Source organism: Symphodus melops (genome assembly GCF_947650265.1).
Source record: "Symphodus melops genome assembly, chromosome: 5".
Classification (NCBI taxonomy): Eukaryota; Metazoa; Chordata; class Actinopteri; order Labriformes; family Labridae; genus Symphodus; species Symphodus melops.
In genome coordinates, this window is record NC_136695.1 from 28,651,071 (window position 1) to 28,677,453 (window position 26,383).

The 26,383-nt window shown below is 44.4% G+C and overlaps 2 protein-coding genes across 3 annotated transcripts; one reads left to right on the forward strand and one right to left on the reverse strand.

Annotated features, from left to right (window-relative positions):
* The first annotated feature begins 451 nt into the window (after positions 1-451).
* On the forward strand, positions 452-6,684 carry LOC306824328 (uncharacterized protein). Its single transcript, XM_079344424.1, has 12 exons — positions 452-1,099; positions 2,304-2,446; positions 2,867-3,042; positions 3,124-3,284; positions 3,522-3,662; positions 3,741-3,862; positions 4,143-4,311; positions 4,431-4,576; positions 4,910-5,055; positions 5,134-5,260; positions 5,499-5,632; positions 6,457-6,684. The coding sequence occupies exons 1-12, from the start codon at positions 651-653 to the stop codon at positions 6,580-6,582; spliced, it is 2,040 nt and encodes a 679-aa protein (XP_079200550.1). The 5' UTR covers positions 452-650; the 3' UTR covers positions 6,583-6,684.
* A 654-nt stretch (positions 6,685-7,338) lies between these two features.
* On the reverse strand, positions 7,339-25,588 carry LOC306823779 (uncharacterized protein). Of its 2 annotated transcripts, none has more exons than XM_079343608.1 (35): positions 25,441-25,588; positions 24,820-24,962; positions 23,334-23,899; positions 22,031-22,051; positions 20,980-21,039; positions 20,848-20,901; positions 20,727-20,771; positions 20,605-20,631; positions 20,471-20,515; positions 20,341-20,385; positions 18,368-18,421; positions 17,669-17,737; positions 17,449-17,517; positions 16,159-16,227; positions 15,860-15,928; positions 15,271-15,339; positions 15,102-15,170; positions 14,321-14,389; positions 13,986-14,057; positions 13,780-13,848; positions 13,172-13,243; positions 12,993-13,061; positions 12,836-12,904; positions 12,687-12,755; positions 12,513-12,581; positions 12,054-12,122; positions 11,627-11,695; positions 11,162-11,230; positions 10,997-11,077; positions 10,874-10,909; positions 10,445-10,481; positions 9,801-10,355; positions 9,192-9,370; positions 8,815-9,094; positions 7,339-7,898 (listed from the first exon to the last, which is right to left on the reverse strand). In XM_079343608.1, exons 2-35 carry the CDS (start codon positions 24,959-24,961, stop codon positions 7,729-7,731), a joined length of 3,576 nt encoding a protein of 1,191 aa, XP_079199734.1. In that variant the 5' UTR covers position 24,962; positions 25,441-25,588; the 3' UTR covers positions 7,339-7,728. The 2 variants fall into 2 exon arrangements, with proteins under 2 accessions (XP_079199734.1, XP_079199733.1); XM_079343607.1 differs by having other exon boundaries at positions 7,339-7,901.
* Between the last annotated feature and the right edge of the window lie 795 nt (positions 25,589-26,383).

Below are 26,383 nucleotides of genomic sequence, written 5' to 3' on the forward strand. Positions count from 1 at the left end.
GGTGAGCGGAGTGTAAACCAGATGGAGATGAGACTGGGCCATTTGTTCTGAGTCATCAGAAGCTGATAAATTCACCTTCAGACTCTCTGACAGTGAGAACAACATCACATTAAAATGACACAGCGCCCCCTTGATTACAGCATGACTTCTATTTAGATGGGACTTAAACCATATTTCCAGCTACCTTAATGACATGTATGATTTTATCTCTCTCTTATCGACTACTGAACACAAAGTGAAGCAGCCCTGCTGGTTTTCCTTCCACCCTGTGTTTTATATATTTGTTTCCCAGGTTGTCCTTTCACTTTAATGTTGTCACACTGTAAGTTCATGAGCTTTGCACTGTCAGCAATTGTTCACTAGTAGACATCACTCATTCCTGGTAGACTTTAACCTGAATCCCAGTTTTTATAGTGTTGTGGTTTTGCGGGTTTTAACAGTATTGTCCTATTAGAGCCGCCGTAGTCAGCAGCTCGACCCGCCTACAACTCAAATGTCTCATAGGAAGATTAGAGTCCGTCAAAACGCCCTCTGGAAGTGTGCAGCAGCAGCAGCAGTCTGACCTTTTCAATCCAGATCAGCTCTGGGAGGGGGATGCTCGGTTTGGACTGACCTGTGGTGCGTTCACGGTCACTCACCGTCACCGAGGAATGATGGCGTTCACGTGCACAAAGTTGTCGGTGTTTTGGTGCCTCGTCGCTTTGACAGCTCATGTGATTAAAGCGGAACAGAAATCGAAACTAACCGAAGAGGATGAGGCCTGTGACTCCCCACGAAACACAATCAGCCTGAGGTCCTCGAAGACCTCCGACTCCTCCTCCGGACCGGAACCTGGAGACCCTGCTGCCCCGTTTACCGTCCGGACTCTGGATGGAGAGTTCGCCTTCAAGCCCGGGGCCCTGCAGGGTCCGCTCATCATCCACGCCTTCACTAACAAGTCTGGTTTCCTGGAGTGCATGTGGAGCTCCGAGTCGTCCCTGAAGAGCCTGGTGCAGGACCTGCCGGACAGCACGCAGGTCCTCTTCCTGTCCCTGGACGACTCTGCGGTCACTGATGCTCTGTGGATGAGGGAGCAGCTGCAGCGGGTCGCCCTGCACAGGTGACCCAGAGGAGACCCTCATATGTACACAGAATAATACAACGTTATCAAATATGATTAACCCATTCATCTCCACAGCAATGAGCTGAAAACAGATCAGATGTTTAAATGACTCGTTTCAGTTTTGAGCAGATTTGAATTTTAACATTAGGTTAGAAATGTCTGATCTGTATATTTCTGCAGACACACAGTTTGGACTCTTTGAAATATATATTATGAATGAATTAATGAATGACAGACTTTATTCCCAACCAAAAAATTAAAATAAGATAATAAATTGCAAACAAAACAAAACATGTAACTGTGTCCTAAAAGGAGTTTATATGTTATTACTTTCAATTAATATACAGACATATCCCCAGTAAGTTCACCACCTAAAATAATTTAACACCAATAATCAAAATAATTATGATAGTTGATTGCTATTCACATTTATAAACGTGTATGTTTGCGTGCACATTTTTGTTAAACGGTTTATTATTTTAAACACAACTTTGTCTGCCAGTTAAGTCGTAATAAAAACAGTAAATCAAATATTTTAAAATCCCTGCAGTTCACAGAGTGTCCACTAGAGGCAGAAGCACAGGGAGTCACATACACACCCTTTAAAAAAAAGCCAGTTCTTGTTGACATGTTTGCAGCCTGATAGTGAAGACCACACTAACGAGACCAAGTACGAGATATTTAGGGAGACCGAGTCAAGACCATGACCAAGGTGGAGCGTGAAAGAGACGAGACCAAGACCATAAATATCATTAAAAAATTCTGATCTCGTGTGCAGCAGGTGTGTCTCTCACACGGCTGAAACTTAATTATGAATGAGTTGAAATAATTCATTGTTTTTTTTTTGTAAGGGGCGTTTTCCTCTAAGCGCTGTTAGCGGTTGGTCAGGAGGCTTAAAACCCGCCTCAGCTCTCAGCCTGTCGTTAGCTTGACTCAAAGTTAGCCCGAGACAGCATTTCCAGCACGGAGACCGCCATCCATGAGACTCCAGCGCCCCCTGCAGGAACAGGCGGGTGACGTCACTCAGGCTTCGTCCTTTTATTATCGACAGGAAAAACAAATCTGTGCAACTTTAAAATACTGGATCATGTGTTGTCGATGACTCGACACAGGTTCGGTCCTTCACAGGCCGATAGAGCTGCACTCATCAGTACGATTGATTTCACACGTTTGACAATCCACATGTGACGTTCTCTTTCAGCGGTAAGAAGGAGGTCCTGTCCAGGCTGCACATCTGTCCTCTGCCCGTCTTCACTCTGGGAAACTGGATCCCCAGCGTGCTGTACTACTGGGGCTGCTCGTCCCGCAGCTGTGTCGTCACCCAGGCGGTTTTCACCTCGGAGGGTAAGACCGCTGCTCCGACTCTGTGTCTGACTCGCCTGTTCAGCTGAGCCGCAGGAGGTCGGGCAGACGGGGAATAAACTGAAGCATGTCGGGGTCATAGAGGTATAAAAAACTGTTAGCATAAGAAACATTCACGGAAGAGTCTTTCTGAAGATTTCGCGATCACCTGACTCCTCCTGTAAGACTGGATATTTTTAAGTGATGCATTTTGTATACAAGAGCTCAAACAGAATAATCCTCTTGGCGTGAGCCTGTAAATCCGTCTGAACTGAAATCCTGCCAGGTGTGTCTTTGTGCTTAAGCTGACAAGAAGAAGTGTTTACAGGTCAGAGGTCATACTGGGGAGTCTTTTGGCGTTGGTTCAAGCGTAAGTCGGTTTGTGTTTCCCTTTTTTAGTTATGTCCTTTTCTCCGCTCACAGGGTGGACGTTGCCGATTATTATCAAGAGACTTGACGGCAGGTACGATTGGCTCAGCACGAAATGGGGTCCGAAGACGCATCAGCTGGTGGATGCGGATGACGGGTGTGATCCTTCTCCTGCGGTGGCGGGCGCTGTGGCCTGGGTGTCTGAGGGAAACTGCTCCTTCTTCACCAAGGTCGGTCCCGGTCGTTGACACAGAATCCCTCAAGGTCACATGATACAACCTAATCACCCGATCCAACGCTTCCTTTTTCAGGTGGAGAACATGGCCAAATCCAACGCCTCCGGTGTCCTCGTCTACGCTCTCCCTGGTAACCCGCTCCAGGATATGAACTGCGAGGGGGACGATTGCAACACGACGCTGAACATCCCCGCGTCCATGGTGCACCTGGAGCCGTCGGTGGCTCAGGCGCTGCAGTAAGGATTAAACACCTCCTCAGTTTGATCCGCGACACCGTGACGACACTTTGAAGGTTAAAATCAGTCGCACTGTGCTTCCTCTTGGATTATGGTCGTCACCGGGTCACTTTCAGTCATGATTAATGGAAGCAAAAGGTCTTTAAAAAAAACAAAGAATCTGAATCTTAGATTTGTCTCACATGAAACCTGGTTACTTTTCTGGTGTTGATGGTTTATGTCTGTTTGGGTTTGCAGGTCTGGACAGCTGGTCTACGTGACCTTTCAGATCACCCCGTCACCCAGCTTCTTCCTCAGTATTGACCAGCAGGGGGCGCTGGCTGAGATGGGCTGGTTTCTCTATCCTTCCTTTAGTTTTATTAACTGGCAGGCTCAGTGGTAAGAACACACATATCACTGTACACACTGTATTTTACTTCAACCTTAAAAAAAAACAATAAATGTTTTTGGGTCCAGGTTGGATTTCTACGCAGACCTGCAGACGAAGCTTCAGAAACCTGCGAAGGTCATTTCAGTGTTTGACAAAGTGCTGATGCAGGGGGAGAAAGGAGCCGTGGCCACAGTCGATCTGCCGTTAGGTAACTTCATCAACACTTTTTTTTAACTTAGGAATAAAAATGTTCCTCAAAATGAGAAGAAATGTGTTTTGATTTAAACCATCACCTGATGCTGAAACTTTTCTTACCTTTTTTTATTCGACTCTTTCATATAAAAACATCCATTAGAGATAATAATAATAATATCAGTCAACACTTCTGTGAAAACATCAAGAGCCTGCAGAGAGAGAGACAGAAATTGTGCATTAGAGCCGCATTAGACGGCGTGAGGACGACATTTAAACGCCTCGTGTCTCGTCAGGGTTGTGGGACTATGACCTGCTGGAGCTGGACGCGTCCCTGTCGTGTCCCGGCAGGAGGGACTTGACCTGCGCTCACTGGGATCACACAGTGCAGCTGTTTGTGTGCTGCGATCACACCGGTCCGTACTGCAACACCGAGCTGGGCCGATGGATCACCGCCTTCCGCAGGTACAACACGCTTCCACACGCGCTCTCTGAGTGTCGTTAAACATCCTGAACACTTTTAAATATCTATATTTAAGATTTTATACATCTAATCTGATGACCTGATTCTGTTATTTTGATAGAGGTATCGGGCGTTGGCTAACTGACGTGTCTCCGCTGCGCCCCCTGCTGGACAGCAACAAGTGCACCCTCACCATGAAGACGGTGGCCTGGGCGATGCCGTGGTTCGTCTCCCTCAATCTGAGATTCAGCGTCAGCAATCAGACAGGTATAAACTATGTGACTGTGCTGGAGATTTTCCCTTCATGACATCACAAAGGGCAGTAGCCCCTCCCCCAGGTGGGTGACACTCCCACAGCTAGGTGTTTGTTCTGCCCTCTGAGTCTGCCTTCTCACCATAAACAATAGGACATGGAGCCAGAAAGCAGCGAGTACACCCGAGGCCCTTCCAGAGAGGGGGCGTGGCCAGACACAGCTCATTTACATATTTAAAGCTACAGACACAGAAACAGCCTGTTCTGAGCAGGGCTGAAATAGAGGGGTTTATAGACATGATCAGAGTCGATTTACACGGTCTTGATGTTTTCTTGTTGCTCCAAAGCTTCAGGAAACTTTACAGACGATGGTGACGAAGAGGAGCTGAACCCGTTCAGAGTGATGCCTCTGTACACTGGGGGAACCTTCGATAAAAACTACAACAAGAGATTCAAGCCAATCAAGTTCTCCATCCCCGTGTCCACAAAGAAGGTAACGACAACGTCTGATGGTCGTTGCATTTGAACGGCCTCATTTCTGTCTCATCACCTGCCGTGCGACTGTCTGCAGGTGGAGCTGTACGCCGTCATCACGGCACACGGCAGCGACGACAACAGCTGTGGAGAGTTCTGCGTCACCTCCCATCACTTCCTGTTCAACGCTTACTATAACAACACGCTCTTATTCGATTCTGCAGGTGAGAAATGTCGCCTCTGAGACGACTGAGCGACACTAACACACGGAGAACTTCAATAATCTGAACAAACGGGTGGAGGACTTTCTTTCCAAAAATCACAGCTGTTTCACGATTGTCAGTAAATTCTCTCTTGATTTACGCTCGAGTCCCCGGCTCAGCGTCCGGTAAAGTAAGGGTGATTCGTTTCACTTAATGTTTTGTTTTCATTCGTTTTGGGGTCGCTGTGGGGAACCTGCAGGATCACCTCTGGGCTGTGCCATGCGGGTGAAAGAAGGGGCGGTGCCAAACGAACACGGCACCTGGCTGTATGGGCGAGGAGGCTGGTGTGACGGGCTGCAGGTCGATCCCTGGAGGCTCGACATCACCCAACAGGTAAAGACTCCTCATCCCCATTGTGTCGTCCTGTACCTTTAAACCATCTCGCTTTCTTTCCAATACCTGATGTTCAGAGTAGAGATGCACTGATTGTAAAATCCAGGACTACAACAACGTTTTTCGGACTAAGCGAGGCAGGTTGTTGGTACAAGAAACGATTGTGACGGTGATGTGATTGGCTGGTTGAAAAAGAGTGGCAGTGACGTCAACAGCATCCTTCTGGAAGGACGATTTTTAACTTGAAGCATTCGCAGTAGCCGCACAGCAAAAAGGCAGAGTGGTTTAAAAAAATGAAGCTGGACGCTGCGCCATCATAACACTCAGTAGTCCTTTGTATCCATGCTAGCTTTAAGCATCTTATAGCTGTTAGCTTTGTATTCCCTGACCTCATTGGTTGAATTTCGGGCTGTATCTCAAAAATAATTTTGCATCATAAAGAAGCTAAAAGGGCTAATTTATCTTAAAGAGTTGGAGGAGACCAAAATGGAGCTAAAAATTTGACAGACATGGCGGTTTGAAGATCTGGCAGTTTTCAAATTCACTTTTATTCTCTGTGCACACATTTTCAGGATTATGGAAGAACCCCGTTAGCTTCTGGTCCTCCCTCAGATTTACAGAAATCTTCCACTGAAGGCCACGCTGGAGTCAAACATTCAAGTGAAGGAAGCCCAATTAGATTTCAGAAGTGCTTAATTGTCCCGAAGTGATCTGTAGAGCTGAAAGGCTCTTGATGTGATTGTCTAAACTCCTGACGGTGTATCGCGTAATCAGCGTGTGCAGCCGTAGATCAGATAACTTGAAAATTTTCTCTCTTCCTTCAGCTGGACATCAGCGGGTCGGAATCGAACACCGTCATCTACTTCGGCCTCTTCAACGGGACGGATCCCAATCCATCCAAGGATCCCGGATACATCATCATGTCTTCTTTTCTCGTCTTCTACAAATGAAGCCTCTCTGTGAAACTCTAAAGTCTGAACATCTCTGACGGATGGAAGGATAAAACACTGAATGTAAAATCAAGCCAAAGAATAAAAGTCTATTTTCTTAAAGCTTTTTTCGCCCATTTTTCTTCTTGCTCCTATTTCATCAATTTACCGAGGCGGGGAGATAAAAGCAGCGCTGATGCACAATATCACCTGCCATGTTCTCCCAGTGCGACAGCCATTAGGATGTTTCTCAAGTTGTCCCCCTGAAGTCGACATGAAGAAGCCTAGCCGGAGCTCAATAGGTACTCAAGAAGCTGAAGATGTATTGTTCTGAGAGCAGCCTCTCCTCCTCTAATTACACGTAATCACGTCCAACTCGAAACTTTAGGAAAAAGAAAGTATCAGTTGCATCATCAAGAGTTGAATCATTTTTACTTCAGCACACAAAGATTTGCTTCTTTCTGTTTTTTTTCACCATTTACCCGTCACTTATTTTTGTATGCATAGGTTTTATTTTTTGGACAATGCTGTTGACTCTGCCATTTTAGCCCATTATATTTTTTTAAGGAGCAAATGGAACCAGACCTAACTGCATTAAGCATGAAAACATGTTATTTTCTCCACAGGATGCAAAACCTACATTTAAAGGCAGACAAATAGCATGATTTTTGAAGTGGCATTCCCTCAGTGCTCCTTCTACAATGACCAAATGACCAACCCTGTCCAAATTGATTCACAATATGGCCATTTGACCTCCACTAACGCACAAAGAAGAAGTCACATTTATTCCCATTTTTATTAAATGACATTTCACAGGTTTAAAAAACATAAAACTTTGGACAAAATTTAAAAAAATACATTGTTGTACCTGACACAAGACAGAAGGTTACGTTTTTCAGAACAAAGGTTAGTGGTTATGGAGACGATTTATTACAGTGTGTATGTTACACCACAGAGGTGTTTATCACCACTGCTTTGACACGATTAATACACAAATCCTTCAGACCAGGAGGCAGAAAACATGTTGAATAGTACTCAGTGACTGAGAAATTTAAAACCTTTAATACTACAAGTTTAATACTTAGGCGTTGAAGTTGACTTCAAAATGAAGTCACAGCAAAGTGTTTCGTTGTTATCTGGGTGCTTGCGACCACAGCTGTGCGTGTCTCAGGCTCTGACGCAGGTGTCTCTGCAGCTCTTCTCAGTCTCAAACTGGTTGCTGTTACCCAAGCAGCCTCCGAACCAGAACTGAGCGCAGGAGTTAGCCGTGGCGTCGTAGTACCACTTCACCACGTAGTCCCGACAAGGACCCGGATCCAGGACGTGGCTACAACTCTCTGCTTGAGAGAAACGAAGGACAGGTAAAGTGTTTGTCAAGTGTAAGTATAAAAATGGATGAAAGCTGCCGTTTTGCACATTTGAGCTAACATCAGTCACCATACTACATAGCTAGGGATGTGCATGTAAAGTCGACTCAACATCATCAGAAAAACTTGTTGGTTAAACAGTTATTATCTTAGCCACTAGTCGGGGATGTAGCCACAGACTAGCTGTAACTCCAGTGAATGGCCTGCTCTCCACGCTCTACTGCCTGGATGTAAACAAGGACAGCGAACGGATAGCATCTCAGCTTTGTTTAGTAGGATTTTGATCTACAAAATTAAGATAAAAATGAACATAGGCTGTGTCAGATTAACTGGAATAACCACAGTGGGGACTGAGGTTGTCCCGGTGACTTCTACAGGCTACTTATAGCATGACTCAGCAAAGTTAGCAAGCAAGCAACATCACAAATTATCAATTTTGCTTGTTGCTGCCCAGCTTTCTAACTTCAAATAAATGTTCTTCCACTTTTATGAAAGTTTTGTAAAGTATGTTTTTTAACTTTATTCAACATCTTAACAGTTATGCTAGCAGCTGCGTCGAACTACAAACAACTTTAAGCTAATATAGCATGCTAACGCACACTGCTAACACGCTGTTATTGAATTTATCATTATTCTTTTTTTAAGACAGTTTTTCTCCATCTTTGTCAATAATTAATAATGAATGAATGACTTTTGAAAGAAAGAAAAGTGCTAATTAAACCCAGAGTGGCTCTCCTAATGTAACAAAGAAAAAAAATATTAAAGCAGTCCAAGCAAATATAATATAATACGGCTAAACAGGAAACATACTCAAAATGTAAAAGAAAACACAAGACATAACTTTGCAATCAATCACAGATTTTTTTTACAGACTCTCTGCAGTTACCTGATCTTTGGGTGTCAGGAGGCCGCTGTGGAGGAGTCGGGGCTGATGGTGGCGGTGTCTGCTTCTCAGGTGGGACCTTCAGAGTTGGACCCGCAGGTCCCAGGGCTTCTATCATCACCGTACGCTGGTTGGGGTCGTTCACGTCAAACTGTTGTCCGACCTCTTCAACAGGTCTGAAGGGTAGCGGAAGCCACTCTGTTTCTGAGAAAGATATGTCTTCAGTCTTGGGTCTCTGTGGATCGATGGGTTCTCTGTCGGGTTGTGGAGCAGGAGGTCCGGGCTGGAGCAGAGCATAGAACCATCTAAACTGCTGTACCTTTTTTTTTTAAGTCTTAGAAAGGTGAACACCATGCAAAGAAAATGAATGTTTTGCTCACCCCTGTTTGATGTCTTCTGAAGTCTCCAGTGAACGTGGGTGTGTCGGTCCTGTATGGGGGTTCAACAACGTTACTCGAGACTTCAGGGATTCCTGGAGCCAGTCCAGAGCTCGGAATGGAACTGAACAAGCGCCTTTCTCCATCCTCACAGATACGACTCAGCAGTTTCCTCTCCAAAGCTACACAACCAGAACACCAGAAATATACAGTTTTACTCTGTACATTTTACACATTCAGTCAAGCGGGAGTAGATTTATTTTCCAAATCTCTCCTCATCCCTTGTCCTGAATTTCCCTCGGGATCAATAAAGTATCTATCTATCTATCTATCTATCTATCTATCTATCTATCTATCTATCTATCTATCTATCTATCTATCTATCTTTTCCCAGAGTGACAAAGTGAAACCATGCAATGAAGATCTGCACATAGCAGTGGAACTACCACAATTTTTGACCAGATAGGCAAAATGTTGGGCTCATGGAATAACAGTTGTAACAGTTGGAAACATTGGAAAGAGCTGTTGTCCCTGCCTTCTACTCCCTGAAGTCGATGCTCATGCAGGTTGCCATGTTGAGGAAAAATGATGTAATGTTTCCATTGGGCTCACCTGGGAGTGTTTTGAATTCATTTATCAGGTACACGTGGTCGCTGTCGGGGTCAGACGCCATCAGATTGAGCTCCTTCCTGAACTCTTCATACAGAGGCTCGCTTTCGTTCACCACCCCGATCACAAACATTTCCACGTTACTCCTCTGAGCCTCCGACACGGCGCTCTCCAGACTGACCACGTCTCTTTTGTCCGCCTGCCCGTCTGTGATGATGATGGCTACCTTTTTCACACCTGCCCGGGCGTCCTTGAACACTTGGTTGGCCATTTGGATGGCGCTCCCTGTGAACGTCCCCTCGCCCATGTAGGTCATTGAACGCACCTTAGACTTGATCTCATCGCGGTCGGCTTCCTGTCTGAGGCTGACCACCACCATGTTGTTGTGGCTGTAGAGGACCACACCCACCCGCGTGGTGTCCCGGCTGACCGAGGCACGGTCGATCACAGAGTTTACAAAGTCTTTGATCACGTTGAAGTTGTCGGGGCCGACGCTCTCGGAGCTGTCAATCACAAACACCAGCTCCAAGGGGGTTTGACGGCAAGTCACTCCACAACCTAGAGAAAGGAGGAAAAAGGACAAGGAAATGAAAGTTAGAGTTATGATGGACAAATGGACATTTAAAAGTTGAGCACTTGATACTCACTGCAGATCGATCTCACTATTTTGATGATTTCTTCCCTCTGAAAGCAGAAAAATTCAAAACACATTTGATCCTGAATTTGTTCATTCCCATTGCTGCCAGTGCTTCCCTCTCAGATTTTAGTTTGACAATCGGATTGAGAACAAAAACATATCAGGAAGCTTTGGCTGAAAATCCTTTTTGGCCAACTGTTGGACATCAGAACCCCAAAAGTGTCCCTCCCAGAGGGTTATCCTCATCAAACATAAACTGATGGGTTCAGAGATTGGTGGGCAATGGGCTCGACTGTCATACTTAAATGGGGCCAGAGATAGCAACATTTTTATTAAAATTATTTAAGACTATTATGTTACATCTGAAAGTCCAACTTGAACTGTTTAAAGACGTCCTGAATAATGATGTTCAGTTTGTTGACTGATGCTCTTTACTTACTGTGAGTCCAGGCTCTCCCTTTTGTCCTACTCTACCCTGTGATTGAAAAGAAATCATTGTTGACTGGATGTTTTTTATATTGCTTTGAAGCACATGAATCATACTAAAATCAGAATCCAGTACCAAAGGTCCGACGGCTCCGGACTCTCCAGATTCTCCTCTGTCTCCCTTTATGCCTTTCTCACCTCTGAAGCCTCGTTCCCCCTGAAGGAGGACAGAAAAAGTACCACTGACACTGATCTGTTTAACATGATGCAGTTTTTCACATTGCTCTTATTATACCGTTACCTTGTCCCCCTGCAGACCTTGTCCTGGAGGACCTCTGGGGCCCGATATCCCCTGAAAGCCAGGCTCCCCCTGAAACAAACGGAGGACAGTCCTTATCAAGTAGAAATTATAGAAAAAGATTGAACTAATGGGACGTGTCTTTTGACTGACGTTTACACCAAGTACCAATCTTAAAGGAGTGAACGGGACAGTGCAGTTTAAAAATCTCACGCATCTTTAAATCTGTACAACTTCAAACCTATTTAAACTTGTTTTTTTGGGGTCATAATACTAATTTTGAAATCCCGCTAATTTCAGTCCGTGCAGTGTGCCAACGGCCTGATCAGCTGCTCCTGACCTGTCTCACGTGACTCAGGGATCTTTTTCTCTTAAAAACCCAAAACCTGATCTCTGCTGTGTCCAGTTTGTAACATTTCTTTTGAGTTTGTGAGTCCAGTCGGGCATCATGATAGCTCAGCGTGGTACCTTTTGTCCTTGGATGCCTTCTCCAGGTAATCCCTGTTGGCCAGCCGGGCCCATTCTGCCAACTGAGCCCTGCAGGAACAAACAAAACGTTGTCTTCATGGATACCAATATGAACAGTTCTTTTACTTAATCAGTACAGTGGACATTAACTAGCTTATCAACAATACCCGCCAAAGGCAATATGCTGTAATTGCTACATTTCATCTTTGGTCCTAAGGATGCCTCAAAGGACAGCACACGGGAAGTTTTAATCATGACATGGATGTATCTGTGACATAACAAAAAAACAGACCCACATAATTTACACTGTTCAGACTGCAACATGAGCCAGATACACGCCCAGACACCTGAGCGCTGGCATCAGAGGAGGAAACAGATGTTATGTTTAAGAGGACGACTGGGCAACGTCATGAAGAGTACAGATTACCTTTGGACCAATTAAGCCAATTCCTGGTGGCCCGGCAGGTCCAGGTGGTCCAGGCAGGCCTCTGTCCCCCTGAACAGGAAACAGGTGGTGAGGGATTGATGCGTTTTATAACTCGAGCCTTTGACTAAAGTCACAAGGTTATGTACTTTGTCCTTGTCTGATCCAAACTGTTCCGAGGTCATTTTTAATTAAGGCCACGTCTGGTCTGACTGACAGGCGAGTGCATAGAAGCGGTTTTTTGCCTCAGCTCCAGCTCTTTACCTGTTTCTAGGTTGAATTATAGTAAGATTTCCAATATGGCGACCACCAGGTCAGGTATGTTAGGCGTACTGCGGGTTGCTGCATCTTCCGTGCGCATACTTACAGTAGGCAAATTTGAAAACAACCTCAGCTTCAGAAACTAACTTGTGACTTCACTGAGACATAAAGTCTGTGCTTATTCCCTGGATGAACTTTTACCTTTGGTCCAGGTAAACCAACACCATCAGCTCCAGTCTCTCCGAGCAGACCGGGAGGCCCAGGAAGTCCCTGAGATACAGAGGGGGGTCAAACCACAGAACAGAAGCTGAACGTTTCGACAAAGACGTGATGAGATTGTGATGACGGAGACTGTGACGTTTGTTTGACACTCACTGGAGGGCCGGAGTAACCTTCACCTTTCAGTCCAGGTGGTCCTGCGGGTCCTGGTGACCCTCTGTCTCCCTGTTAAACCAAACATCCGCCTCTATAATCAGAACCATCCTGCACATGATCAGTGAAGAACACACCTGAGCTGAACTCACCTTGGGTCCCGTTAAACCGATCCCTGGCTCTCCTACAGCTCCGGTCGCACCCCGAGGACCTGGTTCTCCCTAAAAAAAACAAAAACAAACCCCGCCCCCACAAAAAGGTCAATCAATTGTTGTAGTTTCTTTGAATCGACTGTTTACGTAAACTCACCTTAGAACCAGCTATCCCCCGCCCTGGAAGTCCAGGTACTCCGGGAGGCCCTATTATTCCCGGTGATCCCTAAAAGAGAAGACACAAGTCAGTTTACAGAATTTATTTTCATGCAAACAGGTCATTATATAAAATCTTTGATGTCACATTATCATATGTTTTTGATACACATACTGTACCTTTGGACCCATCGGTCCCACAGGACCAACTGCACCTGGGGGGCCTCTCGTCCCCCTGTCACCTCTGTCCCCCTGCAAAATAACACAATTACAGTCCTCAGAGTTGATTTTTATTGCATCTTTGAACTAATTTATGACAATATATCCTTATCTTTAAAGGTCACATATTCTGTAAAATCCACTTCACCATGTTCCTCTAACTCTAACGTGTGTCTCTCCACTTTTCAGAAAATGTGTGCTCAAACAGGCCGTTTGGAGATGTCCTCTTCATGACATCACAAAGGGCAATAGCCCCTCCCCCAGGTGGGTGACACTCCCACAGCTAGGTGTTTGTTCTGCCCTCTGAGTCTGCCTTCTCACCGTAAACAATAGGACATGGAGCCAGAAAGCACTGAGTGCACCCGAGCCCTTCCAGAGAGGGGGCGTGGTCAGACACAGCTCATTTACATATTTAAAGCTACAGACACAGAAACAGCCTGTTCTGAGCAGGGCTGAAATAGAGGGGTTTATAGACATGATCAAATACAGGATCAGAGTGGATTTACAACACATGTTTCAAACTGATTGTAAAGAAGGATGATATGTGACCTTTAACAAAAGTTTGTTACCTTTCCTCCAGGTACACCTTTACCGGGAGCACCATCAGGTCCCCTAGGCCCCGGTAACCCGATGTCACCCTGTGGTCAGATAAATATCCGATGAAGCAGCAGACCGATAAGAATTCACTTCAAACTACTTTATTTATCCCTCTGGGAGTAACTGGTTAGGAGCAGTTCAAACACAGAAAACATCTTTTTCTACATCGTGAAGTCACCTTTTGACCCGGGACTCCGTCCTCCCCTGGAAGACCTGGTATTCCTTTTAGCCCCTCAGACCCGGGGTCACCCTGAGAGACAGAGCGAGAGAGAGAGAGGGACAACATCAGTGGGACGCAGTCTGATGAAGAAGGAAGTCAACTAAAGAGCGAAGGTAAGAAACTAAACAATTACAGTTTGAAAGTGTTACAACATTAAAGCACACTGTATAGCAAGAACGGTCTGTCTTATTTTCCTTATGTCTATAATTTATTAATATTTGAATTTGATAGATGGTTGCCCACCCCTGCTGTATAACATTAGTGAGTTTTACAGCACTGTCCACTTCACTTACTTTAGGTCCCGGTTGTCCCACTCCTCTCTCACCCGGTGGTCCAAGATCTCCTGGAAGTCCTTGATTCCCCTGAAAACAGAAGTTTGTTTTTAGGTGTGAAAACTGAAACAGAATGATCCAAAAACTCTTCATCCAAATAATCAGTGAGTATGTTCTTCTGCTTCTCTCTAGTCCTCAACTCAAACAGCTTTTATACACAAGGGGAGGAGCCATGTAAACACAGCTCTAACAACAACACAGCCAGCAGGACTCCAGCTTCTCCCTCACTGGAGACAGTCAGGACTCACACACACATTTACACAGGACACACTGGATTCATGATGGGTCTTTTTGTAACATATCGCACATTCTTCCTGTAACATGGACCAGTCTTGTGGTTATCATCACGTTTTAGTCTAAACTAGACTAAGACGGGTACGTAAGAGAGTAATGTGTCCCATCAAAAATGATAATTGGTCGGTTTAAATGGAGGTGGAAGTGGAAGTCGAGATGCGTAAAAAATGTAACTTCAAATGAACCCGAAGCAACTTGAAAATAAAAACTATCGACCAATCGCAGCGTCTGTGTTGTCTTCGTGATGGAGAGGTCGACAGACTCACAAAGACGTTTGATTGACAGATCTTTTTTTTTTCATCGGGTGTGTTTGTCTGGTTAAAATATGCAAAACAATTTAGATGCAATCAGGCAGAGAAGCAGCTGACTGTCAGTCACAGTTAGTTGATTAATTCTATGTGTGAGAAGAAATAATCATCCTGTTGGTTCCCACACGCTCTTTTCTTACCTTGGGTCCGGTCACTCCAACACCTGGAGCTCCTCTGGGGCCTGCAGGTCCCACTGGTCCCAGATCGCCCTGCAGAACAGAAGAATAAAATCCAAATAGGTCAACAATAAAAACACAGTAATACGGTAATTAAGCGTTATATAACGTGTCACATTAATGCAACTTTTACCTTTTCGCCTTGAAATCCAAAACCAGGAGAACCAACAGGACCTGGAATCCCAGGTGGCCCAAGACTGCCCTGGAAACAGATTTGAACAGTTTCACAATTGAATGAACCAAAAACCGTTATCATGGATCTTCATGTGTCTGAAAGATTAAAAATCTGTGCTGCAGGAATCAATCAAGCTCCATTTAAAAGCTCCTGTGAGGACTTTGGCGCCCCCCTGTGGGCACAGCGGGATGATTTTATTTTAACAGTGAAAAGCATCACAAATCTTGGCTGTTTCAGTAGCGTGCTGATAATGAGGCGTGATTAGACCGTCCTCATCTTCAGCTCTCGGCCTGTCAACAGGTTGAGACAGGATCACAGCAGGCTGACTGCCATCGTTGGACTTCCCAAGCCCCCTTCAGTAACTAATCTATGACGTCACTCAGGATTCGTCCATTCATATTTACAGTCGTTGGATGACCTGAAGGATAACGTTTTTTCGACTCCTTAAAGGACACTGTGGAAGGAAAGACCCTCTGTGGATATTCAGCTAAATATTCTCCCTACTTGTGATACCGTTATAATTTGTTATCATTTCAGAAACATTCACCTTGTCGCCTTTGGCCCCGACACCAGGAAGTCCTCGGTTTCCTCTCGGACCCTCGTGACCTCGATCGCCCTTCAACAAAATCAGAATGTTTAGACGTGAAAGTAGACAAATCACACTCATGTTTAAGCAAATATTAAAAACTCCCGACACAATTTGAGCTTTTACATGAAACAAATTCAAATTCATGCAAAAAAAGCAACGCTGTCTCCATGGTAACCTTTGAGAAGAGAACGAGGACCAAACTAAAAACGTTTCTGATCTTTGAAGGTGATCTCTTACTGCTTAAAAACTTCACCCACCTTTGGCCCTGGGAAGCCCTCTCCAGGTGGTCCGGCGTTCCCCTGAGCTCCAAGTTGTCCTGGAGGACCCTTGAATTATTGAACCAAGAAAGTTTAAATAAATCTTTACATTAAAAAAAAAAAAAAAACAATCATTAATGGCGGGCTGAGGAGGATATTTCTGCCACAGGTTTTGCCTGTAGCTTCCTCAGCTTCGCCCAGCTTAATCATGCTCATTCATCGTTCAATAATTACGAGCCTGACGGACCTGCGGGAGAAACACGTGACAGTAAATTAATGTTCAGCTTGCCACAGATTATTGATTTGGATTTTTCATTGTATGTTCCTGCAACCGAGCAGCACCTGAGCGTGTCGGCTGGCTGTGCAAGAGGCACCCTGTTGGACAAATGTAAACATGTTGAGATATTTCAGAGAAATGAAAAAGAGTCAGAGAGTACACTGCTGCTGCTCCAGGTGGCAGCAGGGGTTAGAGAATGAGATCCTGCAGGCGGGGGTTGTGAGTAAAGACAGCTCATGTTTGATTATTTAACCAGTCTGTTCTTCCTGACAATAGGAAAATCAGACAGAAGCAAGCATATGTGATTCAGCTTCACGAGACGCTTACTCAGCACTCTGATTTACAATTCATCTAGCAGACGCTTTAATCCAAAGAGACGGAACAGCACAAGCGTCAGGAAGTGCAAACAAACAGCTTTAAGTCTGATCAGACACACAGGTGCAGACAGGAAGTGACCAGAGGTGCTGATAGGAAGTGACCAGAGGTGCAGACAGGAAATGACCAGAGGTGCGGACAGGAAGTGACCAGAGGAGCAGACAGGAAGTGACCAGAGGTGCAGACAGGAAGTGACCAGAGGTGCAGACAGGAAGTGACTAGAGGTGCAGACAGGAAGTGACCAGAGGTGCAGACAGGAAGTGACTAGAGGTGCAGACAGGAAGTGACCAGAGGTGCAGACAGGAAGTGACCAGAGGTGCAGACAGGAAATGACCAGAGGTGCTGATAGGAAATGACCAGAGGTGCAGACAGGAAATGACCAGATGTATGGACAGGAAGTGACCAGAGGTGCAGACAGGAAATGACCAGAGGTGCAGACAGGAAATGACCAGATGTACGGACAGGAAGTGACCAGAGGTGCAGACAGGAAGTGACCAGCTCTTAACCTCCTGAATGCATTAACCCTAAAAACTTTAATTTATCTTTCCATTCAAGTTGCAAACGACTCCAGGTCTGAAATTGTACTGTTAACACTCGTCTGTTCGTACATTATTTAACTTTTTAATGCTCATACTCACTGGTAGTCCTGGTTCTCCTATACCAACTGGACCTGTGGGACCCGGTCTGCCTTGAATACCTTTCTCCCCCTGTGAGCATCACACAGCAGCAGTCAACAAGTGCAAGTGAATAAAAAAACTCATCTATCCATACCCGCCTCAGGAAACATTCAGGATTTTATGAAGAAACATAACTTTGGAGGATGTTGCCATGGTGTCGAGGTCGATATAAATAACTTACCTTTGCTCCTTGGAATCCGATACCGATGTCCCCTTGTGGTCCAGGAGCCCCATTGGGTCCTCTGTCCCCCTTTATCAGGAAAAGTGAAACAGAATTTATCAGTAGCCCATCACTGAGAGGTAGAAAAATGTGAAATGAGAAAATATTACTAAACACATCTGCTTCTGTCCCCTTTTTAAATATCACCATATTTATACAAAGATCTTATTCCCTATTTCTTGTTTTGGGGGCTTTTTATGATTTTATTTATTGATGGGACAGTGTTTAGAGTCAGTGTGAGGAGAGAGAGAGCGAGTGGGGGATGACATGCAGGAAAGGAGCCAAACGACGGAGAGGACGACAGACTAGAGACACATGTTGGAGAAACATGGTGAAGTGTATTTTGCAGAATATGGGAAAGTGAATTTCAGTGCAAACTAAGTGCTGTGAAATCTATCTCTGGGGAAATAAAGATCTGCCTTTTATTCCCGCTGTGTAACTTTCTCTATATATACCGTATTTCCTCTGTATAAAGACGTCTTTGTTGAAAAGCTGCTCTGTAGTGATGGAGGAATCGGCCTCTTATTAACCCGGGGCATGTATTTATAAAGGTCATTTTTATGTTGGCTCCCTGTGGGAACGTGTTGAACTGTTGCTCTAACTCATTTAAAAACCATCTTAAATGTCTCCCGCTGTTGTCGCGTGGCAGATGAAACTTACTTTAGGTCCTGCTGGGCCCTCAGCACCCATGTCTCCCGCTGGTCCTAAAGCACCCTGAAACACAAATGTAAACGACCTAAATACAACATACTGTACACATTAGGGAATCTGGGTGTCACATGATTCGATTGGATTTCAACTCGAGGGCTAAAGATTCGATTCAGAATTGATGTTCAATCCAAAACGATTCTGGATTCACAGATAGACAGATGAATTTTATTGATCCCAAGATGGGAAATTGTTGTTACAGCTGTAGGACATCAAACACACAATGTTAGTAACAAAACAATATATGTCATTGAATAAAAGTAGAAAAGCACTAAAATTAATGATCCATGGATTCAAAGTATATTTTTGAATTGGTAAATATTGCAAGATCTACTGAAGTCATCTGTCTGGCTCAAATTCTTGTTGCTCTGTTTCGCATTCGACTGATTTAAAGAGCAAAAAAAGAAAAACGTAGATTTTTGTAAATTATGAATCGATTTTAAAGTTTAGTCCGAATAAACATATCCTTTAATCAAATCCATAACAACCTGAAAGCATGCATAGTTTTTATCCCAATAAACTGAGGTTATTCTCTTTATTTTGCACGTTGGAGACATGAGCTCGAGAACCTCGTGTCACGACCGAAGTGAGCGTCAAGAGCAAACCCTTCGTCACTGAATGAAAAATACAGCAGGGTTTAAAATCAACATTCGTGGCTTTCATGTCCTTCAATTCTCATGCCGAGCTCACCAAAAAAAAAAAAAAGGAAGAAATAACAAGGTTATACTGACACTGTGCCAGTAGCACAGAGGAGGAAGAGTTGTGCAGGGCTGCACTAATCCCACCTCACAAAGTCTGTTCCTGCAAAAGAATAATATCCTGCAAGCCTGGATTCCCTGCTTTGCACAGCCACATTACTATCAGGATTACCCATAATCCAATATTCACATTCCATTAGTGCAGAGATGAATAAGAGACAAATTCCACTTCCATTTTTCATATTGGAGAGCGAGCTGTTGTGATGTCCGTCAACATGAAAACAGAGAGCTGTGTTAATATATGATGGAGGGACCAAAGATCAAATGAAGTGATTATCGGATCTGAGGAGGAAATGTTAATGAATTAAAGTTTTTCTGTTGTTGTTGTTTTAAGAAGACCCGGCTTATGGCTCTGCAAGCTACACACGCTCTTAGTGACACGGTCACATTTTCAGAAAGTTCAATTCAAAGCTTTGAAACCAGTCGCTCTTCAGGGACAAATAAAGCTGAAGTTTCACGTGATGTGGCTCCGCCCACCTGGTGAGAAAGAAACGCTTCCTACCGATGCACGCTAAAGAGACGTTTCCGGTCTAACGTGTCGCTGTGACTTTTCATATTGTATCATATGTTTTTTGTTTTTTTTACTGTTTCGTATCCAATCTTTACGTATTGTAAAATACTTTTTTGCACAGAATTTTCCCCCTGGGATTAATCAGGTATTTCTGATTCTGCATCCTATAGCATCACGTCCTGTTGTCTCATGTACAGTACGTTTCTTTTCTGTATCACACGGCATGCTATCAGATCCTGTGGTATCGAATCCTGTCATGTTGTGTACAGTATGGTTTTGTTTTTGTGTCGCCTTTCATCACATGATAGCACACAGTAGCTAACCTAGGTATGGTATCGTTTTTTTGGATGGTGTGGTATCCCATCGTACCCTCTTCTATTCTACCCTATCAAATATTTCATGTGGTTGCATGCAAACATGAAATATGGTCCTGACACACCCTGAAGCACAAATGTAAAAATCCTAAATACAACATAATCAAACCAATAACATCATAAAAGTATGGGTTTTTTTTCTGATGATGGCGCTTCAGCAGTGAAAGCTTTCTGAGCAGTTGGCCGTAAAAAAAATATGTTTACAAGCCTTCTTTTTTTGTTTTAATTAAAATGATCAAAAGTTAGACCTGTAATGTGTGACGTTGACAGGAAGCACTGTACCTGCACTCCTTTCGACCCTCGTTGTCCTGGAGGTCCCTCGGGTCCCTGTGAGGTTACACTTCATTCGTTATGAGACCAAAAGTCTGCGTGGTATTAATTCAAATGATAATGTGTCAGATGATGCTCATACAGTTTCACCCTTTTCCCCTGGAGTGCCACAGTCTCCTCGCTCCCCCTAAAAACACAGCAAACAAACACATCTGTCACTCACGTTGTTAAATCACTCGACTCAGACACTAAACGCTGACGTTAAACGTCACCGACCTTGTTGCCCTTGTGACCCGGGCGTCCCTGTAACAGGAGAAACAGTTTTTATAAAATCTTCATGTCATCAAACAGGAAGTTATTGATGAAGTGGGAAAGGTCTTTTTTTTTTGTTCTCTTACCTCTGGTCCTTCACCTCCAGGTCGCCCGTTTAAGCCGGGCTCGCCCTTTATACAGAAACAAACCGACTTACAAAGCTGCATGACTTCAGACTCGAAAGAAGGTCTTAGTGATTGGACTTACCCTGCCTCCTTTCAGACCAGGAGCCCCTCTGAAACCTGCGTCCCCCTTTCTCCCCTAAAATAATAATACAATAATTAAAGTCAAGTTGACGCTGTGTATGTTTTAAAACTGTGTTTGTGTTTATGAACTCACTGGACTTCCTGGTGGGCCCCGGTCCCCTCTTTCACACAAACACACCTGAGCCTGCGGACACTAACAAAGAGGCAAATACAAAGTCATTCACACATTATACTGAATACAAGAAGTGGATGTTTGTGGACTACGGATTTGTATCTTAAATTTGGTATTTCAACCTTCACTGTTTTTTTTAACGAGATGACACCATATTGGACAAAATGTAGAATTTCAATGGAAATCAGAGTATAGGTCATTTAAAACTAAAACCTGAACTGCAGCCGTAATCAATGACCATAAAACAGGTCTCAATGATTTTACTCAAGAAGAAAAAGACAAAATAAGTCAAATTAAAGGAGCAGTATGTAACTCTGCCCCCTAGTGTTTAAAATGAGTACTGCAGTCTAAACTCTAATCATCACAGAGAGCTGTCTCCCCCCCTCCTCTCACACAGGTCAGCATGTAGTGGACACTGTAGCTTCAGTGTTTAGCCAGCTCTGCATGTGGTGGACACTGTAGCTTCAGTGTTTAGCCAGCTCTGCATGTGGTGGACACTGTAGCTTCAGTGTTTAGCCAGCTCTGCATGTGGTGGACACTGTAGCTTCTGTGTTTAGCCAGCTCTGCATGTGGTGGACACTGTAGCTTCAGTGTTTAGCCAGCTCTGCATGTAGAGACACTGTAGCTTCAGTGTTTGGCCAGCTCTGCATGTGGTGGACACTGTAGCTTCAGTGTTTAGCCAGCTCTGCATGTGGTGGACACTGTAGCTTCAGTGTTTAGCCAGCTCTGCATGGGTCTGTAAAGCTTTCTGCGTTCTAACCTCTCTCCATGTTTCAAAAGCATCTCCAACATTGATCCTAGTTTGAGCAGCTTTCTGCTGCTGGAGCTTATTAGAAACATGCAGAGGCTTTTTAGCTCGGGTACAATCACTTCTGTCTGAAAGGAGTCTCCCCTGCTGGCCTTTAGAGGAACTGCAGGGTGTTAGCCTCTTTACGGATGGCTGCGTCCACTTCTTATATACAGAGTATGATTTCATCAGATTAAGACGTTTTTATTGTACAGGTAGACTTACCCCCTCAGCTGCCACTGCACTCTGAAAAAACATAAGCAAAGATGACAGTTTAGTTACAAGTTCATTATCAGGGTATCCTACGGTGGCCCTGAAGGTCAACTTTACTTTTTTTTTTTTTTTTAACAGAATAACAGAAAACCTTCAATTAAAAATATCTCAAAAATCAAGTCACAAAATGTGAAAAAAGTTTCATTTTGGGTTTTACTTATTATCTTTGTTGTTGTTTTTTCAGACTCATCTTTGTTGTTTTTTTATAATGTTGGCTTTCAATCAAATTCTCTGAAATAAAATCCTAAATTAGCGGTGCGTCACGAATTGATTATTTTGATTTTCTGTTTCTGGAGGGAAGAAATGTGAGTGAATAATATCACACATTTCTGGAAAGCAGAACAAGCGTGGCCACTCTCTCAGAAAGGCTCTGACCCCGACATTTAAATGTGTGGAAAATGCAAAGCAGGCGGGAAAGCCCCTCGCGCAGACACACACACACACACACACACACACACACACACACACACACACACACACACACACACACAACTGGAACCGGGAGATGTGAACCCAACGTGAGTACAGACGGTGCAGAGAATAGGGAAGAACACGAACACTGTGGAGAGACACTCTGGACGTGCAGTAGATCATACACGCTCCACTGTCTGAGATTTTTTTTTAAAAATTTGAACAAAGTAAGAGGAGGAGAAAAAACATGAAATCCGATGGTGTTATATCAGTGTGATTGGTTGTGATTAAGCCTGCAGACTCTTTGGCATCAGTGTCACATAGTTCATAGTCACTGAAGCATCTTCTAGCTCAGTTGGTTCTCAACTCGTCTAACCTCGGGGACCCACCGCCGACTCTGAGCTGGCCCAAAACCTCGGGCCCAATCAGATTTATTTACTGAAAAATTGTGCAGAAGGAGGTAAACAACATTACACATCTTTGTCTTTGTAGACTATTTGACACCATTTCTTCCCAGACACACATTCACGGCCCACTGAAGCTCTGTTTCCACTGAGCGGTTCAGTTCGGTTCGTCTCGGTACGGCTCGCATTTTGTGGCGTTTCCATAGACTAAACCCGGGAAAGATCCCAAAACTACAGACCCGCACCGTCCTACTTTTTGGGACCCTTCTGTTGGGATGCCGAGTATGTCAATCCGACGCTGAAAGGTGGAGCTTAACACTGCGGTCCGTTGATTGGTTTCGTACGACAGCGGCATTAAAAGACAAAAACAACCCCGCCGTGTTTAAACACACGCTCATCGGCGTGATAACTCAGGTCATCTCACCTGAAGCCACACTCACCATCTCTTTGAGCAGCTCCTCCTCCAGCTGAGGGTTCAGAAGACTTTGGACAAACTGCTGAGCGGGCGTGCTGGCGATGGCCCGCAGCTTGGCGTTATTCTGACTCTGCTGGGCGATGTCTGACAAACCCACAGTGAAAAACTTTATGCCATGACCTTTGGCCTCTGCTGCCGCTGAAATCACGTCAGGGTTTCGTGGATGATCGACCCCGTCCGTCATCAGCACCGCTACCCTGACGCTGTCCGCCGGCGTCTCCTGCACCAGCAGCTGCGAGGCGTTGGTGATGGCGTAGGTGGTGTACGTGCCGTGGCCGATGTAGCTCATGGTGCCGACTTGACCTTGAAACGAATCGAAGCCTTTCCAGTCTGAGAATCTGTGCTCGATGGACACCGAGCTGCTGTACTGAAGCGCGGCCATTCGCACGTTCAGCGTCCAGCCGCTCACCTGCAGCATGGCGAGGCGGCTGCTGAAGCTCAGCACGAAATCTTTCTGCTTGTCAAACAGGAAAACTTTTGCACTCTCCGAGCTGTCCAGGATAAAGGCCACCTCCAGAGAACACGTCAGGCCTGTGGGGGGAAGAAATCCAACAAACCCTCAGACAAAACGACTCTCCATGTAATAATGGCGGCCGGCGTTACGATACGATTAACGGGAGGAGACGCTTAAGGCAGAGCTAGCCTCAAGACTGATTTAGAGATTTTACTTTTTATTTTTTAACCTGCAAATCTGGAGACCTGTTGCATGTGAGTTGAAATAATCAAAGTAATGTTTCCTCATAAACATAATAATAATTGATACTTTATTAATCCCGCATTGGGAAAATCAGTTTACACGCTGAACATGATACGCACACACACACACACACACACACACACACACACACATAGGCCGAAACACACTCATGCACAAACAGGATCGCAGTGAGTGACGGGGCTCTCCACAGTGAGAGCTCCAGAGCAGTTTGGGGTTTGATGCCTTGCTCAAGAGCACCTCGGCAATGCTCAGGAGGTGGACTGGCACCTCTCTAGATACCAAACCAGTTTCTGGATTTGGTCTGTGTCGGGACTTGAACCGGTGACCAATCCAAGTCCCCACAGACTGAGCTACTGCCGCCCCAAAAATGAAATAAAGCAGCAGACTGTCGACGGATTTGTTGACGGATGTTTGATAGTTTGAACACTCGGCTTTAAAGTCAAACTGATAGATAGATGATAGATAGATAGATACTTTATTGATCCCGAGGGAAATTCAAGGGAAACTGCTTCACTTCTGTTCATCATGCAACATATATTTCAAACACGCTTCTATAAAAGCAGCAGATGTTGATTGAGGTTATTTTTTTATCCTCACTGTAATATGAAAAATCTTGATTTGTGGAAATCAGTAAATGTCCGATCCTCCCGTCTGCTCACACCCACAGCAGATTTCAGAGAGCCTGACCTTCAATCACCACCAACATGTGGACACCTCAAATATAAAGAATTACCATTTCCTCCGTCCTCGAGCAGCCTGTAGTTGTTCCTGCGTCCTGTGTTTCTTCTCTGGCCTGTGGCCTCGTGAGTGAGAGCCAGCCACAGAAGGCAGAGCGCCACTCCTCTCCTCAGCTTTCCCCTCTGAAACATTTCCATCCTGAAGCACAAGAAAAACGGTCACAGAGTTTATCAATGTAAAGAAGGGCTTTAAGTTACAGTGCCAGTGCTGTAATATAACATTCATGTGCACTGTAACTTTCTAACATGCACATCCACAGAAATAACCACACCCAAACAGGGAGCTGCATTTTCTCACAATGATGAAAAAATTAAGCTTCAATTTATTCAAATGATTCTGTTCCCTATAATGTGCTTTATGAAATCCCTGCAGTATTACACAGCCAAAATACTCCCTATTAGTCTACTTGACAAACATAAAATCCTGCTGCCTCCATGTGATAAATGTCGTACAGTAAACAGGCCTCTTTAAAACACAATATATAACATCAAGCAGAGGCTCTTCTTAATAAGCAGAGATAAATTGTTTTGCACGCATACATGTTAATTGAATTGTTCAGGTTAATAAATGAAGAGTTAACGGCCTGCAAATAAAATAAAAATAGTCAATTATTTACCTCTAATCTCACTCAGGTGCTGTCAGTGTTCGTAGTCCGATTGGCTGTGACTCTTTTGGGGGCATTTCTGCCGCGAATCTGCGCCCTAAAACCCGTGTGGAGGTGAACCGTGGAGGATCGGATCACGGGCTGCTGTGCTGTGAGTGTAGCCGGGGTGGGAGTGAGTGAGGGGGGTGAGGGGGGGCTCTGGGGCCGCTCCAACATTTCAGCGTCCACTTTTTATTCTCCAAACTTTCCCGCTCACTGACATAGTAAGAGCAAGGATCCGCAATGTTGTTTTCAGTATCACAGCAGCACGCGCACACGGTTATTATGACGCTTTCACCACTGATGAGCCAAACAGAGCTGCAGAAGTAAACTGCACGACTCAAACACTACAGGAGCACAACGATGTCACTTTTGTACAGAAGTTCATGGAGTGAAGTTCTCCTGTTTTGTTTTGGGCTGTTGCGCATGGAGACAATTTGGATGCGCGTGCGTAAAAGTCCCATGTTTGTTTATTCTATTTTTCCACTTTCGCCCACTAATGTGAAAGACAGATGATTTGAAGGAGGATTCCCATGTACTGTAGCTACAACACAATTTCAATTCATCTTTGAACTACATAGCTACAGTTGTAGAAATGTGGAGCCACACTGATCTACTATTATATTGTGTTCTTGCCTCATAAACTCTTTTTCCTTATCAAATTTGATCTCTTTTTCATTCTTGTTTTCTTGTTAACTGTTATGGTTTGTTATCTGTTTTTTTTCCCTTGCTTTGCACATGACTTGATTTGTGGTGTATGTTAAAAAAACACAATAAAAAAGTATCACAACAAATAAACATTTGGTCTGATTTAATCATTTCTTCTGATGATGCGTCTATCTTATTGATGACATTTGCTCTTGCACATATCAGACTTTCAATACTTGTTTATATTTTTAGTTCATTGTTAATATTT

Excerpts from the sequence above, each read along its gene's own strand:
- LOC306824328 (XM_079344424.1), top strand. The coding sequence starts at position 651 with ATGATGGCGTTCACGTGCACAAAGTTGTCGGTGTTTTGGTGCCTCGTC. Across the intron at positions 3,663-3,740 it reads ATTAACTGGCAGGCTCAGTG|GTTGGATTTCTACGCAGACC; the intron begins GTAAGAACACAC and ends TTTTGGGTCCAG. Across the intron at positions 3,863-4,142 it reads CACAGTCGATCTGCCGTTAG|GGTTGTGGGACTATGACCTG; the intron begins GTAACTTCATCA and ends GTGTCTCGTCAG.
- LOC306823779 (XM_079343607.1), bottom strand. The coding sequence starts at position 24,961 with ATGGAAATGTTTCAGAGGGGAAAGCTGAGGAGAGGAGTGGCGCTCTGC. Across the intron at positions 10,356-10,444 it reads AATAGTGAGATCGATCTGCA|GTTGTGGAGTGACTTGCCGT; the intron begins GTGAGTATCAAG and ends TCCTTTCTCTAG. Across the intron at positions 9,371-9,800 it reads TGAATTCAAAACACTCCCAG|CTTTGGAGAGGAAACTGCTG; the intron begins GTGAGCCCAATG and ends CTGGTTGTGTAG.